The sequence below is a fragment of the Tinamus guttatus genome, unplaced genomic scaffold, assembly GCF_059628265.1.
Source record: "Tinamus guttatus ecotype Peru unplaced genomic scaffold, ASM5962826v1 Tinamus_guttatus_pri_ptg000125l, whole genome shotgun sequence".
Lineage (NCBI taxonomy): Eukaryota > Metazoa > Chordata > Aves > Tinamiformes > Tinamidae > Tinamus > Tinamus guttatus.
This window is the reverse complement of record NW_028288659.1, coordinates 3,225,062-3,250,361: the sequence shown is the minus strand read 5'-3', so window position 1 is coordinate 3,250,361 and position 25,300 is coordinate 3,225,062. Positions and strand designations below refer to the sequence as shown.

Genomic DNA, 25,300 nt, shown 5'->3' with positions numbered 1-25,300 from the left:
CAGCTACTCAGCTCCCAGCACTTGCAGTAACATTTAAAGGATTTTGCTGCCAGTCCATCTTCTTACCCACAGTACTTTGGTTCCCTGTTCCCTTGTGATACAAATATATGATCTATAATGCTCTCTTGTCTGTTTCTTTCAATATATATTTCAATCTCTAAACCTCTTTCTATTGCGGGTTTTTTTTTCTCCCCTTTTTTTGTTAAAAAGGACTGTGATATCTGTATCTTATGCGGGGTTTTATGCTGGTATGTGCAGAGCGATGTTTCACATCACTCAAGCTGGAGTACAATTATGAGCGAGTCTGCAATGTCTTCACAGCATGAAGCAAAGGGCAGTTAGATCCATGGGGCTAGCGCACCGTGCAGACAAATCTGAGCCGCACGGCTCTGCGCGGCGCAGGTCTCCCAGCTCTCCCCCTCTCCAGCCCACACTAAAGCTGCATCCATCTCTGAGACATATCGTTGCATAGACATAGCCCGATAGACGTGTTTTGCCTGTGCTATCTCCTCCTACTACAGCTGGGTACCACTGCTGCAGCACCTACAGCATGGAGCAGAAGAAGCAACCAAAGGTCCATTTACCTGCTTCTGGCATGAACCTAATAGGCAATGAGGAGAGCACAAACACTATGATGTGACCAGCCCATCCTTCGCAAAGCTGCCAAGTGCTTTGGGGAGCATCAGCGAGCTGCACGGCACAGCTTGAGGGCACTTTGCCCCGAGTACTAATGGAAAATATCGGGAAGAAAGGGCCGACAATAGAACGTAAAAACCTGAGATGAAGGAGGTGTTTGGATGAGCAGAGCTAGAAGTAGCCACAGGGGTGATGAGACGTGGGGAGCTTGCATTGAGCAGGACAGAGATAACGTGGCTGAAACAGCCTGCCTTCACTATCCATCCAGTCTCAGGAGCAAGGAAGAAGAGCAGAAAATCCAAGAAAGTTTCTGTACACTTATTCCAAGCAGTCATATGGATATAGCAAGTCCTACACCTGTTATTTCCCCTATCAGTCTTGTCCCATGTATCTTCAGGTTCATTTTGTTTAAAGGGGAAGCGGATAGAGCTTTGCCAGTAGCATACCATGTCACGAATCTATTGGTGTTTTCTTGCACAGCAGCTTAGACTGCCTTTGGGGCATTTTAATAAATGAAATGTTCCTCCCCATCACTTACTGGCAGGAAACAGCTGACCCAGCACTAGTAGTTGCTGTCAAAAATTATGCCAATGCATGCAGAGATAAATTCAGGGAGAGAAATAAAATAGTTGGTTGGTAGGTCCAAATGAGCAGCTGAACCTAAGTTTCACATGAGCCTCCATCACAATAGTAAAAGTAAGCAGATGCCAAATCCTAAGCAAAGCTGCCTGTCTGGCCCTAAAAAACACAGAACTGTAGAGGTATTTTCCATTGGTTCCCACTGCTCAGCCTGCTTCAGGTTTTTGTCCTATAAGTCTGTGAATTCGTCTCTTCACAGGTAGAAGAAGGACATTTCTTTGGCCAGAGATATGTAGCCCTAATTGGCCAAGTACATAATTCTTTTCTTTAAAGCCTTGTAGCAGTTGCAATTATGGCAAGTGGATCAAGTGTTTCCTGTCTACTGAGGGACAGGCAGGTGAAGGGTCTGGTTCTCAATTCTACCAGCTTGTCATTTTTATCAGGCTGTGTCCTCCCCCTTGGTCATTACAGGATAAGAAAGGCATTTTACTGTATTTTCTCAACCTTTAGTTTGTCCATCATTTCCTTGAGCAAGCTGCTGTGGAGAAAGAGAGAAACTGGAGCGGGGGGTTGGTACAGGCCAGCAGAGCCTCAATGGTTGGAAAGGAGACTGAAGGTATTGCTGCTTTCAAGGGGGATGTTAGAAGGTCAAGAGAGGGGGTGTGATGACAGGGCTAAGAGTCCAGGGAAAACACAGCTGCAAAGTTTACATAGGAACCCACAGGAGAAGGCTGTGGGCAACTGATTGTTTTGCTTGTGTTTAAAGCTAGCTATGAAAAGAAGGGGAAAAAAAGCCTTCAAGTACGGTACAAATGTAGAAAGAAGATTCTCCTGTGGGCTGCTGTGATCGAGGACAAAAAAACATCTCCGTTGCACTGGGGTGTTATGGGATATGGCAATTACCAGACGGACATGTAGATGAATTGTAAGGTCCACCTATAACATGCAAAACAAGAAGCTCCTAGTGGAGCCAGTGAGAAAGTCTCAGCTCTTCAGGGGACAATTACGCTACCAGACATTTAGCACAGTGATGAGGGGGTTCCAGTTCAGGGCTGCTGGTCTCGGGTGGGCCGAATTTCGGCAGCCAAACCAGGAACTTTAGGGCAGCGCCTGGCAGCCATGCTGCTGCCAGCAGGGCAGGTTCAGCTTGCGTCCGGCTGCTGGCAAACACCCTCTGCGGTGGTTTAAAAATAAACACTTCAGCCTGTTGGACAACCTTCCTTGTAAAAATAAATACAGCATCCCTGCCAGCCTCCCGGGAACGCTCGCAGGGACTGGCTGGGGCACACACGCCTTCGAAGGCGGCTACCCCAGCCAGAAGCGCGGCTCCCCTCCCCACCCTCGGGAGGTGGTGGGCACCAAATTTGAAGGGCACCAGATCCCCTTCGGAGCCCAGGCCTCCATGCCGGTCCCATCAGAGGCCTGCAAGGCCGCCACAGGTGCCCGCGTTTCCCACCGCGGCGGAGGGAGCCCGCGGGATCCGCAGGGAGCCCCTGGCGGCCGGGAGGGGCGGCCCGCAGCTCCCGCGGCCGCTCCCGGCGCGGGGAGGCCCCGCCGCGGCGCGGAGCAGCGGCGCCCCCTGGCGGCGGCGGCGCTCGCAGCCCGCGGGACGGGCGGCCCGCGGCCCCCGCCACCCCCAAGATGCCGGCACGAGAAGCCGAGCCCGCAAGCGGCCGTATCGCTACACACCATAAACCCCTCTTAGCTGTAACCAGAGCAAATCACAGCAAATGGATATATTTTTTTTCCCCTCTCTGCCAGAAACAACTAGCTTGGTGGGTAGTTGAGAAACATTTTAAGTTTTTTGTTTGTTTGTTTGTAATTTTAGAGAGTCTGTGGTTCTCTCTCTGACCTTATTTTCTTTGGCAGCCAAGGGAAACAAAGTCTTCTAGATGGAAGGCCCCAGTCTGTACGTGGGTGTGTAATCAGCTAAGAGGTATATTTAAGAGTAGCAGTAATTGGCTCAGTTGTTTTACTGGAAGAAGGTCTTGAGCCCGATTCCACAACAGCCTGCTGTGAGGCTGCTACGACTGCATCCCCCAAGCAGCATCTAGCATGTAGAAATGATGTAAAATAAATGGTAAGCAATTCAGTAGCGGCAAGGGCCCTTAAGGAAGAATAACCATCTAGACATATCTAACCACTAAGACAAACGTATAACCTTTTGTTGCTGATGCTGTAATAGCTCCACAGAAAGGGCCCTGGGAGTTAAAAGTGGGTCAAAAATGAATTAGCATCGCAGTTCATGGAAACGACGACAAGGAAAACAAATAATCACATTGGGATGCCTGGAGTCATATATGCCAAACCTGTCTTTATTAAGGAAGTCAGGAGATGATAAGCCTATTCAGAAGGTAAACAAACATTGTTTCCTCTCTGTGGTCATTAAATAAACTTTTAGCTCAATTTAGCACTAGAAAAACCTCAGCAAAATCCTGTATGAAGATTTCCGTGCCTCAGCGTTAAGAAAAAGAAGGGAACCACTGGAACAGAGTGCATCACAGAGGACAAATAATGAGCAGAGTTGTGGAAAACACGGTGATCTGTAGAATAAAAGCCTGTGGTTTGTATTGGAAAAACACTGAGTGAAACATGGCAGTTTGCATGGGTGTAAAAAAACTGCTGTTAAGTCGCTCTGCATGTCCACTGAATTCAGTAGGGTAAATTGTCATAAGCTTGAAGTACAGTGCGATCCTGAGACGTGAAACCTTTGTGAGGGCCACGCAGAACTGGAAAATGTTCCCTAATGAAATTACCAGTCCCCACTACTGATATGTTTTGGGAAGTGGTTAATTAAACCTCTGTAAGGGCCTCTGTAATTCACGTGGAGGGGTCTGAGCCTCCACCTCTCTTCCAGCCTCGAGCTCTCCTTGTTAGTGACCCGCACAGCTTTCCCCAAAAAAAGAAAAGGGAAGTGTGCTTAACGAAGATGACAATAGGTTTTAGAGAAAGCGTGAGAGCGCCCCAAGGACCGCCTTGGAGTGAATTCTTACAAAACACACCATTATCAGCATCCTTCTCTCTGTGCTGTGCCCCTGACACACAAATCAGTAGCTTTCAGGAAACTCAAGCACTGCCTGGTGAATCCCTAGAGTGCCGAGGGCTCATTTCCTGCCAAGGGGCCAAGATGGGCCGCTTAAGGACGAGGACGTCGTGACCCACATGTTATTGCCCGCTGCAATGCGCCTCGCTGGGGCCTGATGCCCGCGGGCGGCTACAGAGCGGAGGGCCCCGTGAAAGGCCCCGTCCCCTCCGCCCGGCGCTGCCCCGCTCTCCCCCGACACGCACGACCCCGAGGCCAGGCCGTGGCCCAGCCGCCCGCCCCGGCCCCGCTTCGGACCGGACCGCGGCAGCGCGAACGGGCCGGGGCCGCCGCGGCAACGGGCGCCGCGGCCGCGTTGTGACGTGGCGGCCCGGGGCGAGGCGGCGGCAGCAGCTCCCGCCGCGGCGCCGGGACCGCGAGCGGGGCGGAGGGAGCGGGCGGCGGGGCCGCCGCGGCTGCCAGCCCGCCCGCCGGCCGCCGCCATGGGGCAGGTAGCGCCGCCTCCCGCCCCGCGCCTCCCTGGGAGTTGTAGTCCGGGGACTACGAGCCCCGGCGTGCCCCGCCGGGCCGCGCCGCGCCGGGCAGCCGGGGCAGGCCATGGCGCTGCGCAGCGGCCTGCGGCTGGCGCGCGGGGCGCTGCGCGGCGCGGCGGCGCCGCCCGCCCGCGGCGGCTGCGGCGGGGCCCGGGTGAGCGGCGGCGGCGCCCGGCGCGGCCGCGTCCTTCGCCGCGGCTCGGGGAGGGCGCCAGCCGGGGCCGGGGGGAGGGAGAAGGGGCGCCCGCCGCGGCCCGGGCTCGTCCCGGTGGGTCGTTTGGGGGTGGGGAGGCAGAGGGGCCGCCGTGACCGTCCCTCCGCTCGCCTTGCAGCCGCCCGCGTTCGGCTTCCTCTTCGACATCGACGGGGTGCTGGTGCGGGGCAGCCAGGTGATCCCCGCCGCCCGCGACGCCTTCCGCGCCCTCTCGGACGGCGACGGGCAGCTCCGCGTGCCCGTCGTCTTCCTCACCAACGCCGGCAACTGCCTGCGGAAGGCCAAGGCCGAGGAGCTGTCCCACGCCCTGGGGCTGCAGGTAACGCCCGGCAGCGCGAGGCGAGCGACGCCCGGTCCGTGTCGCCTAGGACCGGGCCGCAGGGTCGGGCGTCGAGCGGCCGTGCCCCGCGCACCCCGCGGTGCCCACAGCGGGCTCTGCCACAGGGAGGAGGAGGAAGCTCTTGCACCGCAATGAAATCAGCCCAAGAGATTGAGAAAGTGCTGCTTTTATTCCCCCTGCTTTTTTCTCCCCCACTCCACAGCGCCTTCCCCCTCCTTGGATTTGGCTGCACGTGTCCGTACTTTGCACGGGAGCAGCGGGAGGCGGGGGGGAATGCCCAGCACAGCTCTCTGGGGAGGGCCGACGGCGGGGAAGCGCTGACCTTCAGAGCGCAAACAGATTGGAAACCTCCGTCTGAATGGGCTGGCTCCTGGTTTCTGAGCTGCGGCGCCCCGGGGTTGGCGAATACAAATGTGTTCCTCCGAGCTAAATAAAAAAGAAATCCTGTATGTATTTTTAGACCAGCTTGGGCCGGGAAGGAGGCTATGGAAAGACAGCGTTGGATGGCTCTGATGGGAGCACGCAGGGGTAGGAAGCCCTGCCTTGTCTGCCCTTGCACCTGTCAGGACCTGTGTGGGGCACCGCTGAGCAGGCAGAGATAGATAATCCTGTTCAGATGCAGTTTGAATGTCTCTGTGTAGCTCAATCGGCTGGAGCTGCGTCTGTGGCAGGTCACACCAAATGGCTGGCACTGCCTTGACATGACCTTTTAATGGACAAGGACAGCAGGGATTGGTGGAGGAAAGCAGCAGCTTGGAGAAAGGGAAGCAGCCTGGCCGCTGCACGCTGCATGAAGAAGGGCATGTTCTTTTACCCAAGCACCTTTCCTCCCTTCTGCAGGTGTCTCCGGAGCAGGTGATCCTGTCTCACAGCCCCCTGCGGCTCTTCAGCGAGTTCCACCAGAAGTGCGTGCTGGTGGCGGGGCAGGGGCCCGTGGAGGAGAACGCCCGGAAGTATCCTTTGCTGCACGCGCCTCGCGCCGCCTGCGCTTCCCAGCGTAGCCTCCCGCCCAAACGCCGCTCTTCCAAACCAGCCTCTGCCTGGAGCACTTGCACAGTCAGCTTGCGGGAGAGCAAGGAAGCAGGAAGGCCACCGGCCTTGTCTTATGGGGAGGGACCCTGAGGAGAGGCTGAACTGCAGGCATGCATAATTTACCTGTTATTCACCTTCTGGCTTTTCTTGGTTTGCATTTCATCTCTCACACTGATTAGTTCTTCTGTGAGATGCATTCCTTCTCCTCCTGGTGGTATGTCCCTCTGAGGACCTCGCAGGCTTTGAGTCTCTTCTTTTTTGGGATAGTATTATTCTCATACCCAGTTTTTGATGGCAAACTAAGTTGCAGATTTCACCTAACACTCCACAATTAAGCTTTCTCCCAGAAATATGATAACATTTTAAGAGAATCCCACATGCATATCCCTTTAGTGGGCAGGGACCAGACCTATGCAGGTCTGGCATAGTCTGTGGCTGCAGGCAGGAAGAACCAGCTGCACTGTTTTGGACATAACTGCTCACCATTTCAGCCTTTCAGCTTCATCACTGAAGTGCCATGAGCAGCTTCTCCTCGTCTTCAAGAGGAATATATCTTGAAAGATATATGCCAGGGTTAGCTTGGTAAAGAGGATGGCATCTGAATCTGTTACTATTCATTTAGCTTCTCTCATGCTGTGGACTTGAGTTCCAACAGAATCTTTGAGTTGACTTAATGGGTCTGGCAGACAGCAATATGAACGGGGAAACAGAACAACAGACCCTTCACTTGTGTGTGTGCACACACACGTGCACACAGAGTCAAACCTTGTACTTTCATTTGAATACATTTTGGTGCAAAATCCTGTCCTTTCCCCAGGGCAAGCAGAGGAAGCTAATGGCAAGGTGCCCTGTAAGCAAATGCACCTCGGGCTGCCCTCGCCTAGGTTTATCAGCATGCACCATTTTCTCGTCTCCAGTTAGGCTGATGCAGAGCTTCACTAATTCAGCTTCAGTCCGGGAGCCTGTTCAGCCCCCAGCACTGCCCAGTACCCAAATTCTGGGCTTAAAGGTTTCCCAAAGGACACCCTGTGTGCCCTGGAGCAATCTCTTCTCTTGACTTACCACCAGGGGCTGCTAATGGCAAAGTAAATCTCCCCAGTCTTTTCAACCCTTAAATTGATGCAGAACATGCAATTTGACTGAAAGCAGTGAAGTTAACCAATTATCAGGTATAAGTAACAGCTCTACTACTAGAGCTTGTGTTTCTTAGTGCTGTAGATACCCTTTACAAATAGTTTATTTCTTTAAAAAGTATCTGTATCTTTCCTTGATAATCTGAAATAGCTTGGGCTTCAAGCACGTGGTCACCATAGAGGCACTGAGGAAAGCTTTTCCCCTACTGGATATGGTGGATCAAAGCCGGAGGCCAAAGGAGCTGGTAATTTCTTGATGCATCAATAGAATGGGTGGTCTCCTGTATTACAGCTTATAGCATGGGGGGAGAAGCTGCAAAGGTTCAGAGCAGCCGGCTGCTGGGGGCCTGCTCTCTTGAGAGCCTCTCTCTAACCAAGGAGCCAGCATCTCTCTGTGCTTTCCAGTGTTGGCTCCTGCTGAAAGGCAGTAACTCTTCCCTGTTCTTTCTTCCTCATGCCACGCTGTGTTTCATTGCTGTTCCTTAGAGTGACTGGCAAGATAGTGTGTGTGATGTCTCCAGGTCAGAGGGACAGGAATGCAGGATCTGTGAAACACAATATGTAGGGTGGAGGTCAAAGAAAATCTGGGGGACTCAGGATGGCCTATCAGGGGCTTTGTCCTGCCTCTTTATCAGCTGTGGCAGTATCAGAGGAAGCGTTTTTATTTCTGTCTTAAAGAAGGCATTTCCATTTGTGTTACTAACTCAGCCGTTTATTTTTCTCTGGCAGCCTCCTCCAACCACTGACTTCCCCACTATAGAAGGTAAGCAGTAGCCTTTGTTTACGTGTGCCCAGCAAGCAGAAATAGCAGTGAGGCCAAGCCAGCTGCGAGGGCAGCTAATATCAGCTCACCGGTATCCACAGGCAGCTTTTGGACAGGATACAGTGTGGAGGCAGCCTAGCTGCAGTTGCACAGCATGAAGCACAGGCTGCTCTCTGTACCCTGCTCCCGCACCTGGAAGTGGTGGTGGGCACAGCTCAGTGCTGTGCAAACTGGAGCCTGGCTCTCAGCTGTGCTCTGAGTGCAGCGGTATTAGCCATGGCATCCTGGCAGAGACAACAGCCAGAAGGGTGCATGGCTCTTTTATTCCTTCTGGACAGCTGGTTTATTTCTTCTGGGAAAGCATGCGGCGTGGCAGACATGATACCTTTGCTAGTAGGTCCTGTACTTGGGTGATGGGAGTTTCCAAGCATCTCTTGAATATTTCAGGGGTGATTCTGTTTGGAGAGCCGGTCAGGTGGGAGACAAGTCTGCAACTTATTATTGATGTACTCTTGAGCAACGGGAACCCTGGGGCAGAGCTGGAAGACATACCGTACCCTCATCTGCCCGTTCTTGCCTGCAACATGGATCTTCTGTGGATGGCTGAAGCCAAGATGCCCAGGTAAAATGCGTGTCAGTATTTATTTTAGCCTGGTTAATACAGCTCCTCTGCAGATCTTTTCTTACACAGTACATTTCTTTAAGGTTAGAGTCAGGCAGTAGGGACATTGAAATTGCACGAGAGACATAGACTGAAGCTTTCAAGAAACAAAAGCCAGATGACTGCCTGTGTAGGAGGGCATGTGGGTAGATACCGAGTCCAAACCATGCAGGACCCTGGATTACAGTGGATGACCCTCCCGCAGAGGGAAGTTTGTCACACAAGTGTCATGACTAGGGGCACTGATGACCTCCTTTCCTAAGCAGGTTTGGCCATGGCACTTTCCTTCTCTGCTTGGAGAACATCTATAAGAAAGTGACAGGACGTGAGCTCAAGTACGAGGCCTTGATTGGCAAACCCAGCACAGTCACCTACCGCTATGCCGAATACCTGATAAAGCAGCAGGCTGAGAAGCAAGGCTGGAAGTCTCCCATCCGACGCCTCTATGCAATTGGGTAAGAGACTGTTTTTTCCTACTTGCTTCCTTAGGGAGTTGCATCCTGGTTTCTTTTTAGTAAAGATCTTTATGGGGATTTGTAAAATGAGCACCAAAATCCCCAAGTCATTGCTCCTCTCCTAGAACAAAAGGTTGCTAGATTTTTGCACCCTACACTTCTAATAGTTTGAAGGGCACTGTCAGCCAAGGAGAGCTCTTACTGCAGGATGCAGAGTGAATGTAATGTGATTGGAATAAAGAAAAAGATAGTCTGCCCAGAGGCAGACCCATTAGCCCCTTTGTTAAACACTCTCAGATCGTAGGGTTTGCATTACAGTAATGGCAGAACCTGCTATGAGTGCTTTGGATGTGTCTTTTTCTCTTTGAGAAAAGGATTTGTGAAGCCTGTGGCCTTCACCACGGCTGAACAGGGCACATCGCTGGATCCCCCATGACCACCTACAGGAATAGATACACTCACTGGCCCAGCCTGGGGGATACTCTTGACAGTGCCGAGTGTTTGTGCCCCTTCCTCTCTCAGTGCTGCCTTAGTCCCAGTCTGCCAGAGCCAGAACTTGATGTGTGCATTAGTTTCTCATTTCTGTTTCATGCTATGGCCTTGTCTAGGGATAATCCCATGTCCGATATCTATGGGGCAAACCTCTACAACAGCTACCTCAAGTCAGCTCAGCAGAACCAGGTCCAGGCTGGGGTGAAGAGGAGCCCGCTGGCAGCTAGTGTCCAGACTGAGGACCAGCCCGAGCAAAGGCAGGACTGCAACATTTCCATGGAGAGCTGCGAGTCTATTCTGGTCTGCACCGGGGTTTACCGCCACAACGCCGAGGCTCCCAGTAACCCGGAGGAGTGCGTGACGGAGACTGTGTTCCACGGGCATCGGGACTTCTGCTTTGACCCCAGCCTGGTGGAGGCATCTTACGTAGTGCAGGACGTGAACGACGCTGTGCAGCTCGCTTTCAAGAAGGAAAACTGGAGCTAGGGACGAGGCAGGTGTGCTGCAAAGAACTACAGGCAGGGGGTTTGGATAGCGGAAAGGGGAGAGGGGGAGAGCAAGGAGAGGCTGCGGGTGATCTTCTAGTGTAGCCAAGATGAAAGAAAACTCCTTGTCTCAACACTAAACAGCCCTTGTTTGTACTGGTACTCTTCTGCAATACTGACAGCTGCCGTCAGGCTTTCAACTGTGAACCTGTGTTGCCACAATCATAAATGGAATCATAGTGGAAACGATGAGGATTAAGGGACATTACGAGAAGGCTGTCCCAACAGTCCCAATTTTGTTCTGCCATCAGAATTCTCTCTCTTCCACTCTGTGCACAGGGATTGGGCAGGCCCACTCTCCTTGCAACATATTTGAGGATGAAGCTCTCCCCTGTGCAAAGAGCCACCGTCAGCCTACATACCATACGTGCAATGTGCCATTCATTCAGTTTGTGAGGTGAGCAGCCCAGAAGCTCTGCCATGGTGGCACTCTGCCAAGGGAAAGCTTTAACTCTTAACAAAACCCTTATAATGAGTAAGTGCCTATGGACTTTAACAAATTATGCTTGCCTGGGGATTTGCCACTGCACCACTGTCAGTCTGAAACAAAGGCCCATTTTGTAGCCCTCCTGCAGCTAGGGAGAGGCAGGGCCCTCCAAAGGAAGCTGCAGTTGCCAGAGCATTTTGCTGCAGGGCCAAGGGTAAAGCTGTGTTATTCCCTCTGTACTGTTTAGTTTTCTGTGAATACTTCTGCCTTTTGCAGCCAGCCTTAGGAGCCAGTGGATGACTCTCAATAGCCAAGGGAAGCACCCCGGTGTCTGAATTTCCAGAGGTGTCGTCACCTAGAACTCAGTGTTGCAGCAATAGGCTGTGTCTATACCAACTTATCCCCAACTGTTGCCAGGAGCAGCCCCTGCTCCCAGCCTCCACGGAGGCACCCTGAGAACAGGGCCAGCTGAGACGAGACTCAGCTCACCTTTGATGCTTCCTTGTATGCAGGGGTTGAAAGAGCCAGGGTGCTGCCCAGGGCCCAGCCTTGAACCCTAAGAACACAAAGACTTCTGTCCTTTGCTTCCTCCTTTCCTCTCTCCTCCCTTGCATCTCAGGGGTATTCCTATACAGTCTAATGTGTTCCCTGATGAGGTGCCCATTCCCTCCCCTTCCTGCAACACAGAGGTAGAGTCCCTCTAACATCCATTAGCTGCTGGGACCTTGCTGCCTTGGCTAGTCAGAGAAAGTTCATGGCCTGTGTCTCCTTAGACAGTCCCAAAAGGTTAAGTAAACATTACTTGAGAATCACTATGTGAAACTGGCCCAGAAAGGGATTTCTAAATCATGAGCCTCATGACTTTAGAAGCACAAACCTTTGTAGCCAACACACTGAATTACATTTCTAGTTAACTTGTGCCATGTAGATATTAGAGTTATGTCCAAGGTGCCTCCGCTTCCCTCCTCCCCATTTTACCAGGTAGCTCCAAATACAAGGTACAAAAAGCGTATTCTGCACAGAAATCTGTGTTGTTCTCAGTTAAGATCTGAGCCCGTGCACTGACATTCTGCCACAGCTGCTCTCTTTTCTTGTCCCGGTGCTGTTCTGTCCTGCTAGGAAGGTCACGCTGCAGAGTGGGCTCTTCAGTTACATTATGCCAGGCTCTGTGTCCTGAGGGGACTGGGTGCCCTGTCAAACAGGCAGAGAGGTCTCTCTCTAACAAGGCAAATTTTTCTCTATCCCCTTATATTCCGAAAAGGAGCAGAAAGATACCTCTGGGTGAATTTCCTCGTATGAAATCTGCAATGGGAAGTGGTCTCTTCCACTCTCAGTGCTAGATGGGGTTCTTATCCATTGCCTCATCAGGACAAGCATCTCAGCTGCTTCTAAGAACAGCTGTGATGTGAGGAACAATCTTAAATTTTAATCTTTTGCCTTTTACAGGAAAGAAAATGAAATTATTGTTTAACCTACTTGTGCAAAACAAAGGCCTCCAGTTCCCAGAAGAATAAGTACAGGGATTGACTTGGTGTATAACATGGGGAAGCTCTTTTAGCTTTCAAATCATCTCCAAAGTCATGTGCACTGCAGACCCAGTGTGTGAGGCCTGATACGGGAGCCCTAAATCCCATTTATCGTTAGATTCGCTCTGGCGTTCCTCAGCTTCATTTCCACAGGTGACATCCAGCAGCAGGAAGAAGACTGCTCCCTTTCTGAGCAAGGCCTGCCAACTCTGGTGATTAGCTGCTGACTTCCTTGGGATTAACAGCGAACTGCGTCGTAGGCCCCAAGGAGCCTGGCCGCTGGTGATAACTGCTGGCCTTTCCTTCCATGTGGTAGATCTTACTTATCTGCAGAAATACTGAGGTTTGTGCGCCCGTGTGCGCTGCGGCCTTTGGCAGAGCTTGCTCTTGCGATAAGAGCCAGCAGCTCAGAGAGAGGGTGCTGCCGAAACGGGTCCCTGGGGGCTGCGGTGCTGCCGAAGCAGCTGTCCCGAGCGGAGCCAAGCGCCCTGGCTGCCGTTTCCACCAGCAGCAGTAGTTTTGTGGAAGGAATGCGGGGAGGGATTTGGGGAAATCACAGACTGTTTCATAATTCCTTAGCAATGCGCACAGCCCACCTCAGACAGAAGCAACCTACAGAAGCGAGAAGGAGATAGAGCCTCCTCCGCAAAGGGGATGGTTTTGCGTTTGCCCAGAGAATGAGCCAGGCACCCCTGTCTCCAGAAGAGGGGTGATGAGCCAACTGACATGAATCTGCTTCAGATTCCAAATCTACTTTTAGCCGCCCCCCCCCTTTTTTTTAAAGCATGTCAGGGTTGAAACAGTGCTCTGGGAGTCTTTAAATGCATAGGAGGCACCTTAGTGATTAAAGAAGCTTCACTGTTGACTTGAAACCGCAGAAAGGGGAGAAGAAAGCTAGAAGAGTTTCCTGTCCCCTCTTCTTGCAAGTAATGCTGCTTTTGGGGCTCTCGAACTAGTTTATGCACTAATAGGTCAGAGCTTGGGCTACCCTTGGTCTGAGCAACACAGAACTCATCCTTCTGCCCCTGATCAGCTCCTTGAAGTGGTACAACACATCCAAATTACTTCCCAGGAACTGTGTAGGCACCATGAATGGAGTAGGGATTTGGGATCTTCAGATGCTGTCTGATGCTGACCTGGTTACAGAAGACCTCTACAGCAAGAAGCTCTTGCCAGATCCCCATGCCATGAGCTCAGTGGTAGAGCTCTGTGCAGGCTGCCGGCCTATCTGCAGTTCATTTGTGGGTGCCTGCTAATGCTAGTTTTCACTGAAGTCCTTTTTCTTACATTGTTCCCCAGGTTTAGCTTTAAGCTAACGCATGGCCAGAAATGTAACCTTCCCTTTGTCTTGCGTATTACACAAATAGGGTGTTTTGAATACCGTGTTTCTCTGCTTTCCAGCAAGCAGACTGCTGTGCAGATTACTGAGCACCGTGAGCAGGAGAGGGGACTTTGCTCACCAGTCTCGTACTGTAACATTTGTATATGGAGCACTGCCCTGTTGCCACAATCATCTGATCTCAACAGCTCTGTTTGCCACAGATGGATGGGTCTTGATCAAGCCCCGAGGGAGTAAGTAGTGAGGTGAAGCAAATGAGAACAGCACAGAGGAAGTGGAGGATGGATATAAATTATTTTCGAGCTGAAACAGATCTTTTGTGTCTTAGAATAAGGTTTTGAAAAGGTTGACCAAGGAGGATGATTCCTTGTTCCACAGGACACAAGCAACTACTAGCCTGACATTCAGGGAGTGATATAACACTACTGTGCCCTTTCTTCCAATCCTCCTGCTGGTGTGTCTTTTTTCTCCAATTAATGGGTAATGTGGGTTTCGGATTAGATCTTGCGCACTGTAGCAGAGTGATTATTGTACAGAGAAATCACAAGCTGTCATGGTTTTAGCTTTCGTATCAAGTTCAACCCATTTCCAGAGCTGCTCCTTGGAACTAGCACATATAAAAAAAATAACAAAAGAGGATTTTTGTGAAATAAATTTTAACATGCTGTGTGTATGTATTGTGAGTATTGTCCTGGCCTTTTTCATGCCTTTGCCTTAGAAGATAACCAGGACAATTTCTGTCTTTGTTCTCTTCATCAAGCCATTCTCAGATTTTCTTGAGGGAGCCACCTGAAAGATGCCCTCCGGCAATTCTTCTGATGGACCAAACTGTTACTCCCTGTAAACTCTGTATCTGCTATGCACAAGTAACAAAAATGTAGCTTTGACTGTTTCCCCTTTGTGGGGGAACAAAAGCAATACATCACAATGCTGACTCCTCACAGCCCGGACTCATTTGGGAGTGCTCCTCAGTATAATGCAGGGAAGGCGTTTAGTTGTGTCCTTGCATAAGCAGTTTTCTTTTGTAAAGGCTACCTCTACGGTATGTGGAAGCCACAAAGCAGATACCGCCAATTTAACCTGTTACTGCAGACAGAGAACAAGCCTAAGGGCGTATGAAAACCCTCCTTACCATTGGCTCAACAGCTGGTGTGTCAAAGCATTTGTGATCATAAAGGAAACCCAGCCTGTCTGGCAGAAGCCGTGCTCTGGTACCTTTGGAAAAGGAGAGAGATAGAGACAGATACTGGCTGACAGAAGCTCTCACATTAGAGCCAAGAACTTCCATTGATTTCAGCAAATGAGAGAGTTACCAGGTGAAAGTCTTCAGCATTAATGACCTAGAAACATCCAGCGTGCAATATTTCATTTGCATTGAAGCTAGAGATGCACAGAAACCCTTAGCCTACACGAAGGGTGCAATGAAACACTGATGAAGAGACAGCTTGAACAAGAGGGACCAAGAGCCCTGGGCAAGTGGGGCTGAGGAGCTGCAGCGCTGGGGGCACCTACCAGGCTCAGTGCTGGAAAATACTTAGTCTGTAGGTGATGAAGAGTCTCCAACACAAACCAAACAATTATCTGCCTGCCCTGATACCAACGTGGGTACTTCAGGGGCATGCCCAAACCCTTCCTCTACCGAATCCAGACATCAGTTATAAAGGCATAAGTGCTCATGGATTTATGCACCCACAAGGCCAATATGGTGGAAATTATGCACTCAGAAACACCTCATAAGCCTACAACAGCAGGATCAAAACTAGGAGCCAAATGGTTGCACAAGCATTTCTCTCTTTAGTTCACTATTAAAAAAAAAAAAAAAAAACTCTTTCAGCCAGTTCAGCTACTAAGATATTTTCATTTTCTTCTGGATAAGGTCAGTCCCAATACACACAAGGCTGAATAAACACAACATACTAACAACAACCCCTAAACCTCAACACTCCCCAAATCTCTGCCCCAATACAGCAAGGATGAAAAAAAAAATGCAGTTTATGCATTGTGAACTGCTCTGTGAACCGAAATTTGGTTATAAGTATTGGGTTATTAAACACTTCTGAAGAACACATAAATTTGCAAAATCTGGATGCTTAAGCAGCAGTTTAGTTACAAAAACTGTACACTCAGAGGTGAACGCACTGAGGTGTCTCAGTGCCGGCCAGGTGAGACTGCTCCACAGCTATTGATAACCTCCATCTTGGACACTGAACAGTTTAAAATAGCTGTGGTAGAAAGCGTGCGTCAGAGAATCCCAGAGCTTTCCCATCCCACACAGTATGCATTTTAAGTATGGTTAGAACAGATTACACTAATTCAAACTCACTGAGATCAGCTTTGCCTTTTCTCCCTAACTCCCACTGCTGCCAGTTTCTGACAGCTTACTGCAGGGCATAATTAGGGTTTTAGCTTCTGGTCTCTTTTTCAAGCATATATATATATTTTTCTCCTCCCGAGGTACAGGGTCATCATCTTGTTTCATCTTGAGTTCTGCCCTCAAGAATTTTTGCCTTTCCCCTAGTAGGGGTATTTTTGAGGACACTACTTGTCTGCAATAGTGGGGAAAATTAGATATGGTAGTATTTTAGATATTCACTATGACTACTTCATAAAACCATCTTGTCTACTGCTAGCCTTTAAATATACACATATGCACATACATACATAAATATATAAAAAGGACAGGGAAAAAAAATTCTTTGGAGCTGCTGCAGCTTAGAAGCTCTGTATAGTTTTGCCTTTTAGTACTTTAGTACTCGTTAGGCACTAACACCTCCCAGGACTGCATATTGCAGGATATGACTGGATCACGTGGGAGACATCAGCATGTCACATCTCATCCCACAGCAAGCTACAAAAAGCTCTTGAGTGCCTGCTCAAGCAGAAGGCATCCCCCACCCCCATTGGAAAGCACAGCACAATTTCTGCTTCTTTCCAGATAAATTATTCTTCTTTCCCTTCTTTTCTCATTTTCACCTGTTTCTCTGGGTTTTGCTTTTCCCATAGAGCTCAGCAGGCCTGGAAGGACATTTGCCCCAGAAGTCCACGCTTGGCCCAAGGAAGCCTTTGGCTCCTGCTCTGCATTGCAGCACTCACCCACTACGTGTAGCTCCCCTTGCCCAAAGGCCACAGGGTCCCCTGCGGGTCCCAGTTACCTCCAACAAGGGGCCTCTCCAGCAGCAGTCCTGCCATTTCTGGAGAAGTGTTCCCATGCAGCTCCTCCTGCCCTGCTCACCTCACCCCAGCCTTGCACGTTCCTGAAGGCAGCGAGGTGCTAACCCAGGCAGACCCACTTGGCTCCCGCTTCTCCTCCAGGTGCCCCCCAAGGCCACCCTAGCTGCTTCACCTGGCCAGCCCATGGCCAGCACATGCCCCAGCGGGCAGGCCTGCTGCAGGGTTGGCTGTGAGAGATTTCCTCCCTCCCAAAGCCCTGGGGACCCCGTCCAATTGCACTTACCTCAGCAGGTGGAACAGGGCCTGGTCCACCAAGAAACACCTCCGCCTGCCTGTGGAGCCTCCAGCTGTGCGGAGGTGTGAGCAGACTTCCAGGGCGGCTCCATGGACACATCCCAGGCGCCCATGCAGGAGGAAGCTCTCTGCCCAGCAAACCCTGTGTACGAGAGCTATCGAGGCAGAGCGAGCGCTGCCTGCGGCCCTCACAGCGCAGGGGCAGCCCCCTTTGTGCGGTCTGTTGCCCCAGGGGGCCCAGATGGATGCTTGGTTTTCACTCCAGGTCCTGTCATAGAACTGGAAAACTTTTCCTGCAGGTTTAAAAGTGGAACTGGTAAAATGGTTCAGAAGCAAAAGCAATTTTGCCTCAGGACTACGGGTCTCTTCAGATCTGATCAGTCTTTGTCATGTTAATGGTGTCAGTGGTACAAATGTCGGCTTACCCTGAGCAGGACCCCCCCCCCAGTAGATGAAGACCTGGACCCGGTACAGAAGAACATGATTTTGCCCTCTAGCCCATATCACACATTTACACTGACACCTTTCTTTGGCAGGCAAGCCTGTGTTTTGTCTCAAAGAGAGGAAGGTCTTGCGGGCTGAACACCAGCGCTCAGAAGCAGAGCCCAGGTTGCAGGGCTTTCATCTCTGAAACAGTCCCTGCTCCTCCAAAGGCCTCGAGAGCAAAGGAAGCTCCTCGATATGTGTTTGGCAAGGAAAGGAGAGGTGCTTCACTGCTCCCTGGCTTTCTGCATCTTGGCTGACCTTAGGCTTTGTGGCACTCTCCGGAGTCTGTGGGGAGAGCCCCCTGCCAAGCAGACTCCTGCTGGCCTGGGAACAGTGACAGATCTCTCGGGGATCACCTGATTGTAAACTTGTGAGCCCTGCTCACACTTGTGGCACTTACAGGGCATCCCGTGCTGCTTGTTGGTCCCTCTGCAAGTGTCTTCATAGGTGGCATGGCTGTTTTGCATCGGGTTTCTTTTGCCATGCTGTGGTGACTGATCTTAAATTGAGTTATTTCTATTCTCTGATGGGAACATGGAACCAGAGAGAAAGGCTTAAACAGCCAGACAGTGCACAGGTAATCAGTCCCTTCTAACACCATGTATCACAATAAGGGCAAGAGTAGAGGAATACAATAAATACAAATAGAACTGGTACAACATAGACCCTTACAAGCATATCTAAACATTGAAGCACAGTGTGGGTGCACCAGAAAACACATTCCCTCCTCCTCGCTTTAACCCTCTCATCCAGACAGTAGGAGTAGGGATGCAGCAGGATGGACTTCTTAAAGCAGGTTGATGACCAGTGTGGAGAGCGTGGCAGTGCCTGGGGGCTACCATCCTGATTTAGGCATTGGACCACTTCAGTACTATGGTGCCCAAGTAACATGATTTAAGTCTTCATTGCCCTTTTTTGCTGTTTGACTGTGCTTTTAGGAAACAGATTTATCTGTGACCCCACTCTGGTCTCCAGCAGTACACTAACACTTTTTCTGCCACTCTTCTTCCCCTGCTTTTTGCCCTTGATCATTGCTATGTGCCTAAAGAAGTCTTCACACGCCAGCCCACCCCTTAGCTCCTCCCTCCCCCTTTGCAGAGATTTCTTTGTTTCGGGTTTCAGCATGAAGCCTCCTGGTCCCCGGCCTGATTTCTGTATCCACGGGCACTTGGTGGCACAGGCCTGCCCAGGGAGGCTGCGCCAGTGCTTGTGCATTCGGCTGCTGTCACTGCCTCCGTGCACGGCCTTTCACAGCACTCAGCAGCTGCTGGGGCTTGCTCAGCCCAGGTGGTGATTAGCATGCGCCCTCAAACGCCTCGTGATTTTGGACATTTATCAATACGGGTAATGTATACAGGGCTTTTTGGCCACAGCTATGTAATGGGCTTCACTGTGGGACAGGGTTTATCCCTGGCGGGTGCATTTAGGGATGAAGGCGCTGCAGCTGCTGATCATAGCAGCACTTTGAGACATGTGCAGTGTCCAGTGGTTGTTGCTGGTGCTGAGAGGGCTTCTCCTGGCTGAGCCCACTGCCCGGGCATTGCTGCTGCTCCAGGAAAGGCCGGGGTGCTGATCTCAGCAGAGGGAGAAACCTCAGTGCCATTTGTACCAGTTTAAAGCAATAGTCACACCAAGGCCAGCTGGGCAGAGCGCGCTGTGCATGGCTCAGCTGAGCTCAGGGGCTCTGTGGGGTGAACACCACTCATTAGACACAGAGCTACTCACCCCGGATGGCATCTGTGGAAAGCTGCGTGTCCAACTCCATGGGTGGAGGTGGGGGCAAGTTAGGGCTTCACCACAGGGCCAGCGCCAGGTCTCTGCCCTCTTGTTGGTTTGCTTAGAGAGACCTGGGGACACAGGTGCCATTAAAACACTTGGGACTTTCTGGAGTTGCCGATGCAGAACATGTTTGTATGTGGGGAGCACTCAGTACATGCTGGGGCTTTGGTACTATGGGTACTATGGGTGAGGTGATGGCATGGGAGGACTTTGCTAGGACCCTGGCAGCAGATGGGGATGGGACCCTCCTGGCAGGGCCGCGCTGAGGCTGCAGGGGGCTCGGCTGGGAAGAACCCCCCAACTCTTCCCCCGGGGCTGGCCCTGCTCCCCGGCGCGGCTCGGCCCGCCCCACCGCAGCCTCGGGGGGAGCCTTCCTCCTCCCCCTCCTCCTCCTCCCGCCTGCACAGCCTCTCCGCTCCCCCACCCCCAGCGCCAGCCCCAGCCCACCCACCGCCGGCGGACGCGCCCGCTCTGGCTCTGGCTGCAGCTGCGGCTGCCGCCGCTGCCGCCGCTCAGGGGCTCCGCCGCTGCCGGGGCCGGGGCCGGTGCGGCGGCGCGGGGGGCGGGCCGGGGGCGGGCCGGGGCCGCGGCGCGGCCGTCGGGCCCGGCACGCCGGCTCGGGGGCCGGGGAGGACCATGCACCGCGCTGCTTCCAACCAGCGCTCGGTCTCCTCCTCCTCGGGCTCCTTCCAGCCGCCGCCGCCGCCGCCGCCGGTGCCGCTCGCCGCCGATCGGCAGCCCCTCTTCCCGGGCGGCTCCAGCAGCGGCGGCAGCCGGCGCGGCTCCGGGTCGAGCTCGGGCTCGGCCCGGGCCCGCCGCCCCCGCAGCAGCGGCAGCAGCACCGAGGAGGAGGAGGAGGAGGAGGAGGAGGAGGAAGAGGATAGCATCAGCATCAGCAAGCCGCTGGTGCCGCCGCCCGCCGCCCCGCCACCCGCCGCCGCCTCGCCGCTCCCCAGCAGCAGCAGCAGCAGCAGCAGCAGCGGCGGCGGCGGCGGCGGCGGCGGCAGCCCGGGCCGCAGCATGACGGCGGCGGAGCTGTACGGGGCGGCGGCGGCGGGCGGCGCGGCGGGCGGCGCGGGCGGCGCGGCGCTGCCGGGGCCCGGCGGGGCGGCGGGCGGGCGGCGCTGGGGCTTCAAGGCGCTGTCCCTGGTGCTGCTGCTGGGCCAGGGCGCGCTGCTCGACCTCTACCTGATCGCCGTCACCGACCTCTACTGGTGCAGCTGGATCGCCACCGACCTCGTGCTGGCCGCCGGCTGGGGCATCTTCTTCTGCCGCAACAGCCGCGCGCGCCGCCGGGAGCGGCCGCCGCCGCCGCCGGGGCCGCCGCCGCCGCACCCGCTGCTGCTGCACGGGCCGCCCGGGGGCCGCGGCGGCGGCCGCGGCGCAGGGGGCCCCCCCCGCGGCGGCGACTTCGCCTACGCGCACCTCGCCTGGCTCATCTACGCCATCGCCTTCACGCCCAAGGCGGCGCTCATCCTGGGCACCTCCATCCTGGAGCTGATCGAGCTGCGCCTGCCGCTCGGCACCACCGGCTTCCGCATCACGCTGGCGCTCTCGGCGCCGCTGCTCTACTGCCTGCTGCGGGCCATCGGCTCCGAGGGCGCGGGGCAGCTGCTGCTGCCGCCGCAGCCGCCGCCGCAGCACCGCGCCGCCGCCGCCTTCCTCGCCACCTGCCTCGACCTGCTCGACAGCTTCTCGCTGCTGGAGCTCGTGCTGCAGCCCGGGCGGCCGGCGCCGCTGCCCGCGCCGCTGCGCTACCTCCTCATCGCCGTCTACTTCCTCTGCCTCGCCTCGCCCGTGCTCTGGCTGTACGAGCTGAGCGCCGCGCGCCCGCCCGGGGCCGCCCGCCTCGCCCTGCACCTCCTGCTGCCCGCCGGGCTGCTGGACGCGCCGCTCCTGGCGCTGCGCTGCCTCCTGCTCCTGCGCTACCAGCAGCCGCTCTCGCTCTTCATGCTCAAAAACCTCTTCTTCCTCGCGTGCCGCGGCCTCGAGGCCCTCGAGACCTGCTGCCTCCTGCGTCCTGCCGTGTCTGCCGCCAAGTACGGCGGGGCGCCCATGCCCCCTGTCGCCGCGCCGCTGCCCCACGGCCTCTCCGAGGTGGATGTGGGTCCCCACGGCTACGTCAACGCGCTGGCGGTCACAGCGCAGGGCTGAGCACCTGCCTCAGCGCCCCCCGACAAGGGGCTCCCGGACGCGACCCTCTGGGTGAGCACCACCAGTCCCACCCCGCTCACCCTCCCCATGGCCAAACCGAGGGTGGGAGTTGGGCACAGATGTGACCCCAGCAGTGCTTGGCCCCCACCTCCCCAAAAGGCGCCTGCCCTCGACAGTGAGTTGCCATCTTTTAGCGCTTTTACCCCTCCACACTGCTGGGAAGATGTGACTCCTTCTCCTCCACTGCCTGTCAGGCCGAAGTGTTGCTCTGTCACCGTGAAGGTTTCCTCTTCTGTGTTTTTTCCTCCCATGCAACAGGGACCAGTGGATTTTCCCCTTTCTTCAACATCACGATGAGACGTGAAAAGGGTCTGAACAGCAGCGACCTGCCTTTCGGGGGTGTGCAGGGCAGAGGGGAGTGTGCCATGGGCTCACTAGGGCTTGCAAAGCTGCCCCCTCTATTTTCCAACAAGCAGAGCCGAAGAGGGGCTTGGAGGACCAGCTGGGAAGTCAGCTGGCCACTGCGAGCCTAGAAGCCACTTTCTTCTTGCCGAAAACATCTACCTCTGTGCTTCAACCTTTTCCATCTTACATTGATTTCACATGACAAAGAAACCCATGACGCTGAAACAGACATTGATCCCGGGGCTCAGGCCCCATTTCACCAAGACATTGAATTCGGGTGAGAACAGGGTTTTATAGCAGTCTATTGCTTACTTCAGAGAGCGGCCCGCGCTTGCTGGGGCTCTCATTTCTCTGTGAATATGCATGTTACCGGGTCAGTGTTGGTTTCCTTGCACGCCATGTGTGGGCTCCCTTCACACCAGCTCAGCAGCCTGGGCAGATTTTCCCCAGCCCCACGTGCTGGGTAGCGCCAGCCGTGGCTGAGCCGGCAAGCGGCTCCCTCTCCCCAGCAGCGCAGGGGACCCAGGTGCTGCTCGGGGTGGCCCTGTGCTCAGTGCACCCCCCTGCTCCCCACAGAAAGCAAAGTGCCACCCCCCAGCGCCCACATTGCGGGGCCAGGGCTGCAGCTGAGGCCCCTTGGTGCAAGCCCGCACACCAGCACCCCGTCCCCTGCGCGCGTGCAGCTAAGGGTGACGGGGAAGAGCCGGCTGTGAAGGAACCTCTCGTAGAAACACACTTGGCTCTGGTTTCAGGCTCCATGAGTGTTTGGGGTGGGCTAGGGCCTGCTCCTCTGCTGGTCTAGAGCAGCTCCTGAAAGCAGTTAAATGAAGCCAGGGGCCCCCAGGACAGGCAGAGGAGGAGGCCTTTGCCCCTCACACGTTTATCATTTGTTAACTGGGCAGGACTGCAGACATGGGAAAGATGTCACAGTTTCCTGCCCGGAGCCATTTCTCAAGCCGTGGGGCTGGGAGGGGGAAGCCAAGGGCCAGCGCCCTGGTGCTGAGAGGCAGCGCAGCCCTGGCCTCCCCTCCGGTCCCGGGGCAGGAGCCACGGCCTGCTCCAACGCGCCGCTCCAACACGACGTTTACAGGCCGAGGGCGCTGCCCCTGCGCCGGGGCGGCCGAGCAGCTCAGAGGGGGGACGGGCTGCTCTCCTCACACCAACGGAAAAGCCAGCAAAGACCGGGCTGAACTTTCCCACCGGTGCTTTATTTGCAGTCTGAGCCCTCCTGCGGGCACTTGTGTGAATTTTGGCCAGGGGCCTTCTCTTCAGTAACTTTTCTTTTGTCTGGACAATCTTGGTGCTGTGAGTGACTGTGATTGTAATACTGAGTACTGTGAACTTTTCCTATGTGGCGTGAGATGTGCCTAGGGGATGCCGAGTTCCTGGCCCTGGGAGGAAGCGGCAGGAGGCTGATGGTGCTTGAGAGGGACCTGCTCCTGGGCGCCTCCCTTTTTTGCAGGCATTAAAAAGGCAGTAAAAGATCAGAGAGAACTTTGGTACTGTCCAAGAGAGAGCAAGATGGTACCTGAACCCCAGAGTACCACAGGCTTCATTTGGGTTACCTACCCTGAGCATGCTCCAGTCATGGACTGCATTAATAGCAATGTTCAAATTGGCCCTTTAACTGGAAAATTGCCATGTACATATGACAGCTCAAAATAAGGTGCCTGCTATATAAAATTCCCTTATCGAACAGTTCACAGAGTGATTTTCCATGGTTTCTGGTACTCGTTTGTAAGTAAATGTTAGCAAATGTGCTACGCTGAGAGCTTAAAGCTCTCTCAGCAGTTGACCGTGCAGGAGCCCCCTTGCAGGGAGCAGGGCAGCGTCAGCCGCTGCAGCGGCACGGGGAGCTCCGAGCTCTCCTTCACGAACCTGCTCCGCCTTTGCACTCCCTTCTCTTTGGTAACGGAGCTCTCGCTCCCTCTCACTCCTTTCTGCCCCACGGTGGATCCGTCTGCCCACGCGGCCACCGCGGTGCCACCTGCGCCCCGCGCCCGAAGCACCTTCCTCACTTACCGCGTCCTGCCCAGCACTGAATTTCCGGCCCAGGTCAGTGCTCTCTTGTTGAACCAAGCTGTGCCATACTGAGACGTTATGTCCCTCGCAGTGCCACTACCAGCCTCGTAACGGAACTCACCTAATTCGCGTTTTCTTGCTCTCTCTTGAGAAAGTGCTTGCTAGCCGGCCGGAGGGTGACAACTCCCAGGGGAGAAGCTGCACTGAGAGGGAAGCCTGTGGCCAGAGGACGCTGGGCATCCCCGTCGCATTAATCAGAACTTGTATTTTTTAAAAAGCAAGATTGTTAAAATAAATCTAGAAACTTGTGACTGACCTTGCTCTTTTTTTTTTTCTTCAAGTCTTGTTGAACTATTGAGTATTACATGCAGAGACCAACAGACGCATTCAAGTTACCTGGCCTTCCTCATGCCAGATTCCTTAAAGTGTTCAGATACTCAGAGTTAAACTTGTTCTGATAAAAACAAACCCCGGAAGCTCTAACAGTACGGGAATTTGAGAGGGGAATAACTAATGCAAAAAAAAAAAAATTAGACAGCGCTCCTGAGTTTCCTATCCAAATCATTTATAGAATTACATATGGCTTGAAAACGGCCCGCAGTAAAAAAAAAAAAAATCACATTTAAATGTTAACGGCTGTAAAATAAGGGGAATTTTATGAGCTGGATCATCAAGATGACCATTATCTGCAGGCTCCAGGGTAACCAACGCATGGGAGCAACACGGCGCACGGGACACGAAGGCGCCTCCTGCTGTCAAGGACAGCGGCAGACGGGCACTGCCCCTTGTCCCTTTTCTGGGCATTTGGTTGCTCCGCCGCCGTCCTGCCCCGCTCACCCGCTCTGCGCACACGTTACAAACGTTTAACCTCTGCAACGCGCAGTCTGAGGACACGTGCGTTTCTCGCCCCCGAGGCCTCTCGGCAGCAGCCGCCACGAGCACAGCACTTTGCAGGAAGGTCTGGGCATTTCTCAACTGGTTCAGCTTCCGTTTTACCTCACTGCAGATTTCTACACAAAATACTTACACAAGCGTTAGGGAGAAACTGGGAAGAGGACACGAAAGTATTTAAGTAAATATATTCTAATATATTCTTGTGTTTTGTTCCTTAAGTTACAAACAAGTTACAAACAAGTTACAAACATATAAATTTATAAAATGACATAAGACACCATTAGCTTAAAAAAATAGAGAGGTTGGTTATCTTCTGAAATATCGGAATTTCTCTGAACTTTTTTTGACAGGTAAACTTTCCTGAGCAGCACAGGGAA

General features: G+C 53.5%; 2 protein-coding genes across 2 annotated transcripts; both read left to right on the top strand.

The window, feature by feature from the left end:
- Window positions 1-4,855: 4,855 nt before the first annotated feature.
- On the top strand, window positions 4,856-10,507 carry HDHD5 (haloacid dehalogenase like hydrolase domain containing 5). The gene is made up of 8 exons (XM_088521677.1): window positions 4,856-4,878; window positions 5,087-5,324; window positions 6,186-6,298; window positions 7,662-7,755; window positions 8,240-8,273; window positions 8,721-8,895; window positions 9,201-9,389; window positions 9,998-10,507. Exons 1-8 carry the CDS (start codon window positions 4,856-4,858, stop codon window positions 10,365-10,367), a joined length of 1,236 nt encoding a protein of 411 aa, XP_088377803.1. The 3' UTR covers window positions 10,368-10,507.
- Window positions 10,508-20,029: 9,522 nt separating this feature from the next.
- On the top strand, window positions 20,030-21,616 carry TMEM121B (transmembrane protein 121B). The gene has a single exon (XM_088521532.1). The coding sequence runs from the start codon at window positions 20,085-20,087 to the stop codon at window positions 21,600-21,602; it is 1,518 nt and encodes a 505-aa protein (XP_088377658.1). The 5' UTR covers window positions 20,030-20,084; the 3' UTR covers window positions 21,603-21,616.
- Window positions 21,617-25,300: the final 3,684 nt, after the last annotated feature.

Excerpts from the sequence above, each read along its gene's own strand:
- TMEM121B (XM_088521532.1), top strand. The coding sequence starts at position 20,085 with ATGCACCGCGCTGCTTCCAACCAGCGCTCGGTCTCCTCCTCCTCGGGC.
- HDHD5 (XM_088521677.1), top strand. The coding sequence starts at position 4,856 with ATGGCGCTGCGCAGCGGCCTGCG. Across the intron at positions 8,274-8,720 it reads TGACTTCCCCACTATAGAAG|GGGTGATTCTGTTTGGAGAG; the intron begins GTAAGCAGTAGC and ends TGAATATTTCAG. Across the intron at positions 8,896-9,200 it reads GCTGAAGCCAAGATGCCCAG|GTTTGGCCATGGCACTTTCC; the intron begins GTAAAATGCGTG and ends TTTCCTAAGCAG.